At 46.7% G+C, this 8,501-nt stretch overlaps 1 protein-coding gene across 1 annotated transcript; it reads right to left on the bottom strand.

Moving 5' to 3' along the window:
• Positions 1–4,595: 4,595 nt before the first annotated feature.
• LOC117862690 (70 kDa peptidyl-prolyl isomerase) lies at positions 4,596–8,501 on the bottom strand. Its single transcript, XM_034746190.2, has 12 exons — positions 8,034–8,501; positions 7,263–7,349; positions 6,909–7,169; positions 6,736–6,810; positions 6,568–6,648; positions 6,261–6,455; positions 5,902–6,167; positions 5,690–5,815; positions 5,453–5,599; positions 5,234–5,361; positions 4,978–5,098; positions 4,596–4,873 (listed from the first exon to the last, which is right to left on the bottom strand). Exons 1-12 carry the CDS (start codon positions 8,275–8,277, stop codon positions 4,820–4,822), a joined length of 1,785 nt encoding a protein of 594 aa, XP_034602081.1. The 5' UTR covers positions 8,278–8,501; the 3' UTR covers positions 4,596–4,819.

Raw genomic sequence — 8,501 nt, forward strand, 5'->3', positions numbered from 1 at the left:
GCCAACCGTGCGAGTAAGAGGGTAGAAAAATCACCCGACGACCTTGACCCAGCGGCTCCAGGAATGGCACTGCGTTACTTGCTGACGCACTCGGGTTAGAGCTTAATGTTAATCCCCGCAGCTTTGCCTCCACCATATCGTGCCAGATCATATATATATATATATATATATATATATATATATATATATATATATATATATATAATGCACGTGTTAATACTAAGGTGATATTTTGTAATGCAAATAAATAACCATGAGGTAGTATATATTTAGACAGTCAAACGTAGGATGAGATACTTTTTTTATTCACGCGAAAAAAGGAAAACTTTAATTACATAGCCAATGGGCATATGGGAGTTCAGGAAGTGAAGCAAAAACATATGATATCTCCAGAGATACATTGATAACAAGAATTCTAAATGTCAGTGGTTGATCATAAGTCACTGCAACAATGCGGACATGCAAAGCCATCTATTATCGGCATTTTGAAAAAGTCTTCCAGACATATTTTCACGACTATATTTCCTTACCGCACGATTACCATGTTCATCATCACGGCAAATGCAAAACTTATGGAATTTCTTCAGTAACTGAGGTATCAAATGCAAGTGCACTCCAATTGACTTTTAGTAGGCATAGCCAGAAACTATAAATATCAACCAACAAATGAAGATCCTATAGTTCAATTTCACGAAAATGGTCCTACTTTAATGTGTCATAAAAAAACTCCTAGAGGCAGTGGCGGATCCAGAAACGGGCTCCGCCCCGGGCTAATTAATATAAGGCTTAAAATCTTATTAGCCATGCACTACTAGATATAACATATTTTTTAAAGAGCACAAATAATTATATCAAGTTCAATCCGTGGTCTTTTTTGCTCAACCCGGCTCTCTACACTTTCAGCAATACTCGTTTTAGCATAGTATTTCTCCATTCTAAGTTATGATTATGAAATATTGCAATTGCAAACTAAGACTCAAATACTTCCTGCTCAAATCAATGAAATGAAATATTCATTATCATTACTTTGCATAGAAATAGCATAAATAGACTAGTAGTCACGTAAAAGGTAAGCAGACAAGTAGTCATGGAGCAATTTTTTTTTTAAAAAAATGGCATACCGGAGGCCCGGAGCAATTTCAGCAAGGGGTCGACCGCCGGCGTGGCCTGGGGGCGCCGGGCGTGGGCGCGCCGCGCGCCGTGCGCGGCCGGCGGGGCAGCGGCCAGCGGGGGCCCGGGAGGCGGGCTGGCAGGGGGTGAGTCGGCCTGCCAGCGGGGGCGCGGGGCACGGCCGACGGCCGACAGCGAGCTGGGGACGCGCACGTGCCGACGCGGGGCCTGGGGCAGGCGCTGGCTCCTGTGGACGGGATGCGGCGAGCAGTCCTCGCGGCGAGTCCGGGGTGGGCACACAGTGGACGAGTGACGGGTCACGGGAGCAGGCAGGCAGCGCTAGGGCGACGGGAGTTGCTGGGCCGCCTGGGCACCTGGGCCAACTTCACTTCGGGGTGGGCTAATGGGCCAAAAAGGCTTTTTATACTATTTTTATAAAGGACTTTTCCACTGCTCTTGGGCCTCGCCCCGGGCTGCAGCTCGGGCAGCCCGGACCCTAGATCCACCCCTACCTAGAGGCCCATTCGCACTTTTATGTGCAAAAAAACTTGTTTAATGATTCCTTGCATTACTGAAGGAAACATATACTAGTAGAGAACTCGTCTTTAGTCCCGGTTGGTAGGGAGCAAATCTCCCAAAAAACCATCCGGGATAAAGTAATCGAGACAAAAGAGGGAGTCTTTAGTCCCGGGTCACTCAACCGGGACTAAAGACCCCCCTATCCCGGTTGGGAATACCAACCGGGATAAAAGAGTTTCCAAATAAAAAATAAAAAAAACCACCGGCGGGCGGAGGCCCGCCTCGGCTCCTGCACCGCCGACCTCCGTGCGCCGCCGCCGAGCCACCGCATCCCGTTGCCGCCTGCACCCCACGTCGACGCGCTTGCTCCGGCCTCGCTCACCCCGCGCACCTGCTCCGGCCCCGCCGCCTCCTGCTCGCTCCTCGCTGCGGCCTCCCTCTGCACCTTGTCCGCGCCACCCGCCCGCGCCGCTGGCCGCGCCGCCGCTTGCCCGCCTCCCCTGTCCCGCCTCGGCCTCGGCCTCCTCGGCTCCCCTGCGCGCCGCCGCTCCAACCCGCCTCACGCCGCCTCCTCCAGCGGCCCCGCCACTCCGACCTGCCTCCTCAGCTCCCTCGCGCGCCGCCTCCTCCGGTGGCCCCGCCGCTCCGACCCGCCGAGCCCCCACGCTGCCTCCGCCTTGCGCCGCGCCTGCCGGCCCCGTACCGCCGCTCGCACCGCACCCGCGACGCCACCCGCGCCGGCCTGCCGGCCGCCGCCCCGCCTCCACGCCGCGCCCTTCCCTCACCCTGCTGCCGCTCCTTACTGCTAGTGAGGGGCGAACAGAGGGGGAAGGGAAGGAGCAGCAGAAGGGGAGGGGCTGGGAGAGGGAGGGAGGGAGGGAGGGAGGAAGGGGAGGGGAAGGAGGAGAAGGAGCTAGGAGAGGGAGTGGATCGGAGAAGTACTGTGTGCATGCGTGAGGGGGAGAGGAGGCGTCTGGTGGAGAAGTACTGGGACCTTTTTTTTTCCAATGACCTTTACAACCGGGACTAAAGATGCTCTTTAGTCCCGGTTGGTGAGCCCCCTGTCAGTGGTTGAGTTTTAATCCCAGTTGGTGAACCTTTTATCCCAGACCAAATTTAAACCGGGATAAAAGAGGATGGATGGAAGGTGAATTCTCTACCAGTGATATGTGAACAAGTGTCACAAACAAATAAAAAACTATTCATTGTCAAATTAGGTGAATGAGCAGAGGCAGGCGGCCGCCAGGAACGAATTCATCACTGAATCAGTAAGGTTCTCATTTACATCCAATGCTCCAATCATCTTCAGGAATTTATCTGCATTGTGGAAAGGACAGAAAATCAAAATAATGGTCATTTACTACCTACTTAAAATATTTACATGCTGTGTAGATGCTCTAGAAAATTATATTGGCTTCTAAAAAAGAACAAAGGTCATGACAGGCTTGCAGAACACATGAATGGGTTAATAAGAAGTTAACGGACGTAGCAATGAAGCAAACAAAAATTATTTCAGATGTTAGAGCTGAACAATAAATAGGGAATCTACAAAATAATGAGATAATAATAGTGTTGTAAAACAACCGGACTCTAAAATCCTAGAAGGAAAGGAAGATTGGAAGTCCTAGTCCTGGTCTGGTCGCTTGTAGTCTCTTATCAAACCTCTGCATAGTTCGGAGTATATATACGAGGAAGATCTTGGTTGTAAATCATCAATATTAAGAAGATAAAGAATAGTCCCTCATACTTGTCTCTTGTTTACTTTTCTACTGTTCTTGTGCTTGTCGTGAGAGACGTGAGAGGGAGAAGATCGAACCACTGACGACGTGTTTGGCAACAAATAGAACAATTGTTGTAAACTGAAGGTGGTTATTGTACGATAATATTTGGTAATCCAAATTGAATAACCATAAGGTGATATACGTTTCGATAATCAACCATATATAGCATGATATAGACTTATGATTCACGCAAAAAATGGAACGATACATTTTTTTAAGGAATTATCACACGATAAAGTGGATTGCAAGTTTGGATCAATTATGCTCTCCAACAATTTCGGGATTCTGTAATCCTGCAAGCCTACTAATATAATTAATCATTTATTTTTGGTTTTCCTGAAAATTCCAAAAAATTCAGGAAAAATTTCAAGAAATTCGATTGGGACAAGAGGAATCCAAATAAAATACTTGGAACGTATGCAAAGAATTATAGAACCTTCCAAAAATTGGATTTAACTTTTAAAAAAGTGACAATAAATTTTAGAAAATTCTGAAAAATTCTCGGAAGAATCTAATCGTTATCTAGACGCTTTTTTAAATCATTTGCACTCACGAAACACCAAAATGAATCGGCATGAATGCAACACATGGAACAACCTTATTTAATTTTAAAAAAAATAATTATTTTTCTATACTAAATTTCCTGTAAATAAAAATAAATGTTAGGAAATTTTTTTGAAATTATAATAAAATCATTATTTTTTTAATCACATTCTGAAATTCAAATTTCAGGAACATGTTGTATCCGCAAATTTGTAGGTGCGTTGTCTGCGCCTGGGCTTATCAGACGGGCCAGCAGCAGCCACGGGTTTGTTTTGGTCGGTCAACCTCTCCCCCTGCCTGTGCCTGGTAGGGTTACTCGACAGAGGCCCATCTACAGTTGTGCAGGTTTCTGCGGAGCCCGGATCCTGGATTCCCAGCCAGCGGTTCCAAGAAAGCATGTCAACAAGTAGGCCATGTGTAGCGAACTGTCATTATTTATCGTACAATATTTCCACTTGACTAGTAGCCTGCCAGTGTTTTTTATTTAAACTGCCTGCCACCGTTTTGATCCAAATCATGACTGGATGAGAGACGGCTTTACACCAGAAGACGTTAGACGCTCGTGCTCGCTCGTCCATTGATGCAAGAAGCGATGTATTGTTGATTCGAGCAAAGATCGATAGAACTAGAGAACACATCCCATCGTCAATTTTCTTTTGCCATAGCATAGGAAAGCATGTCCCGTGCACCGCAGAAGCCTGCTAGTATTACTCGCTCTACCACAGTTCATACACCACCACAGTAATATCACGCACGCAGCTGAGTACATATTTGGGCGCACCGCCGCAGGAAAACAAGACACGCGACAGACAGCACCGGTGACCGTAGACCCACGGCTCAAAAGCGATCGCCTAGACTCGGCGCTTTCACGCAGCGCTGTCGATGGCCATCGGCTGGGGCTCCTGCTTCCCAGGCACCTTCTGCAGTTCATCACAAAAAGAAAAAAGGTGTAAGAACCAATGCATGGCAGTCGAAGCGGAACAGACGGCAAGAACCGCTGGATGAAGAGGGAACGGGTGCTCACCTTGGTGTCCATGTGTTCCAGCTTCCTCCATTTCGCAAACATGTTGCCGTAGAACTTGGCGTCCCGCCTGTTGTACTCCCTCATCTTCTCCTTCAGGGTCTTGTACACCAGCTTCACGTCCCTAGTCGGCCAAAAAACAGGCGAGAGTTACTTCACCACGCTTACGCCGAATTTTCAGACGATCATCTTTGCACGACTTCTAGCATCGGACTTTGGCGGAAATTCAATTGGCACAGAATGAAAGCGTAAACTTTACCTATTGTCAGGGTCAAATTCCAGCGCTTTCTTTACATCCAGCTCTGCCAGCTCCAGGTCTACAAGTTCGATGAATGCTTGCGCCCTTCTGTACAGGGCCTTAACATTGGTGCTCTCAAGTTCCAGAACCTGAATGCCAGAGCTCGTGGTCAGTTTCAGTGCTTTCAACTCCCCATAGCACTGCAAACGACAAGCCACGAATTTGTATACACAGACATACCTTTGTGCAGAGTTTCTCTGCTTCTCTGTACTCTTTAAGCTTCAGCTTGCACGCCGCGTTGTTGAGCTTGCAACTGATCTTCAGAGCTTTAGATTGCTTCTTCTCATCCTCGCTGAAGGAGCTGTCATACTCGATGTACTTTGCAGCCTGATTAGTACGAAAATTGAGTCAGTAACGATCTGTCTCACGTGATCAGATGCAAGTAACAGAGATTTTGCATGACATGTCACCATTTACCTTCTCATATCTCTTGGAGGCCTTGGCGTACTTTCCCATCTTAAACCAGGCATTGCCTTCATCTTTCTTCTTGGCAGCTGCCTCAATCTTCTCAGCATTGCTCTTTAAATCCCATGATTCTTTGTCCTGCACGAAAGGTAGAGATGTAAACACGTTCTGATCAAGGGCAGCAACTAAGGTAAACAGGCAAGTTCAAGGGATTTTAAGCACACCTTCTCGAAGGAAACAAGCTCCACTTCATAGAACACGGTGGAGTTTGGAGGAACCACAGCAAGATCTTGCTTTGTTTCAGCAGACCCAAATGCATGTTCAGGTGGAATTCTTGCCAATGCAACCTCTCCTTTCTTCATATTAACCACAGTAATGTCCAGACCTTCAATAACCTGCTCCTCATCTGTCTTGAACTCAAATGGCTCTTCACCATCATGCCCTTTCTTTACAAAGACAGTGCCATCCTCCAACTTGCCAATAAGCCTCACTGCATAACATAACAAAATTTAGCATTAATGCAGCATTGCAATGACTGAGGCAGGAATGTAGGATGACAAGGACATTGTGAATTAGTATGTACCTCTCACTACAGCTCCATCATTAGGGCGCTCATAGCCTTCTCCTTCCTTGAGTACTTTCTTCAAGATCCTCTTGCGATCTCCAATAAGTGTCACGGTCTTCCAAGAAACCAGCTCAAGATCTATATGCAGGGTAGCATTGGGGGGCACAGCACTTTCATCTCCAGAAGCAGGTCTTCCTTGTTCCCCAAAGCCATCTGATCATCGTAATAGGCACGCATATATTAATACTAATACAAACAAGGCTTGGTTTCAATTCCAAAAATATAACAAAAAATTAGTCCTAACTACAAGTTCTTAGACTCTTACATTGTGGCTTGACTGTGAGGAGGACTTTCTCGCCCTTCTTCATAGTCTTCACAGCCTTGGCAAGTGCAGGGCAGAAGTAACCTGACAATACAAATTTTGTAAGTTAGACAACTAACAATTCAGAGCTGAATCCCACATTCTGGAGGGTCCATGTTTCAAGATACAAACCATCTTTGACAGCAAATTCAACACCATCAGATTTGGAGACAACAGTTCCATCCTCAAGCCTCGCCTCATACTTAACTGTACGAATCATTTGAGCAAAACATGTCAGAAACGTTACCTAGAACAGAATAACTTCACCAATTTATTTAAAAGTATCAAATCATACAACATCTTACCAAAAACTTCATCAAGGTCCTTGGGGTTCTCCCATTTCTCCCCTTCCTTAACTATCTTCTTGAAGATGCCACCGTCCTTGCAAATGTCCTTGACGCTAGCCCATGAAAGGAGCTCAACATCGAACTGAAGCGTCGCGTTCGGTGGGATGGTCGGCGGCGAGCCAGTCTCACCATAGGCGAGCTCTGGCGGGATAGTGAAGACTGCGTTCTCGCCCTTCTTCATGGTCTTGATTCCCAGATCCCATCCCTTTATCACTTGCCCTGCGGATTCAAAAAAAGGTACACATTGTGATACAAGAACACTCAAATGCGGATGAACCAAACATCATTATTGCTGATGCTGCTTTTACGCACCTTGTCCAAGCTTGAATTTGAAGGGGGTTCCACGGTCACGGCTGGAATCGAACTTCGTTCCATCGAGAAGGGTGCCAGTGTAATGCACTGCAGCAAACAGTTCGATTTAGAAATAGTTTGATTTAGAAATTACTCCGTACTCCCAAACAATCGAACCACTTATGCCCATCAACTGCAATAATCAACTCGTGCTTTCAAGTGATATTAAGAGTCAACAGCCACGGCCTGTTTGGCTGGCTCAAAGGGTGTTAAAAGTTTAACACCCTATCACCTCGGATGTTTGTAACTAATCAGAAGTATTAAACATAGATTAATTACAAAACTAACTGCACAGTGTGATAATCTATTAAACCTAATTAGTCCATGATTTGACAATAGGATGCTACAGTAACTATTTACTGATGATGAATTAATTAGACTTAATAGATTCATCTCACGAATTAGCATAGAATTCTACAATAAGTTTTAATTTTATAATTAATCCATATTTAGTTCTCCTAATTAGGATCCGAATATTCAATATGATACCATTAAAATTTATTAAAATTTAAAAGTATCTCATATCCAAACACTAATTCAGAAAGACTGTTAAAATTTAAGTATCTCGTATCCAAACACTAATTCGGAAAGATTGGACTATCGCAGGTACTGACACTGATACCATTTTGACTACTCTGTTCTTGTGCCGGCCATGTCGTGCCGGCAGCAACCAACCCGTACGCCGGCGACTGATCAAATGGCAGAATGCCAGAAGCAGAGGCAGGCGCGTACCTTCGACCTCGTCGCCGGTCTCGGGGCGGTCCCACCCCTCGCCCTCCTTGACGAGCTTCTTCTTGAGCCCCTGCTTCCCGATCTCCTTCTCCTCCCCGACCTTCATGGTCCCCGGGAAGTCAAAGTCCTCGTCCTCACCCTCCCCGGCGTCGAGGTCCTTCATGGCCTCGTCCTCATCAAGGCCCCCCATCACCTCCTCCTCATCATCGCCGGCGCCAGGGAGGTTGAACGCGTCGTCCGCCATCGCTTCTCCTACCGCTCGAGATCAACCAATCGACCAAAGAAACGCTCCTGACTGCAGATTAACGCGCCTGTGCGTCCTCCGCGGATGTGATTGTGCGTTCTTGTTCTGCGAATTGCTCGCAACTCGAGCAAGGTGGATCCAGATCGGCATTTTATAAGGGGCGCGTGCGGTTCTGGAGTGTTCTTCGGACGCTGGACTGGGCGACCGGGGCAGTTGATTGGTGT

Source organism: Setaria viridis, chromosome 7 (assembly GCF_005286985.2).
Source record: "Setaria viridis chromosome 7, Setaria_viridis_v4.0, whole genome shotgun sequence".
NCBI classification, from domain to species: Eukaryota; Viridiplantae; Streptophyta; class Magnoliopsida; order Poales; family Poaceae; genus Setaria; species Setaria viridis.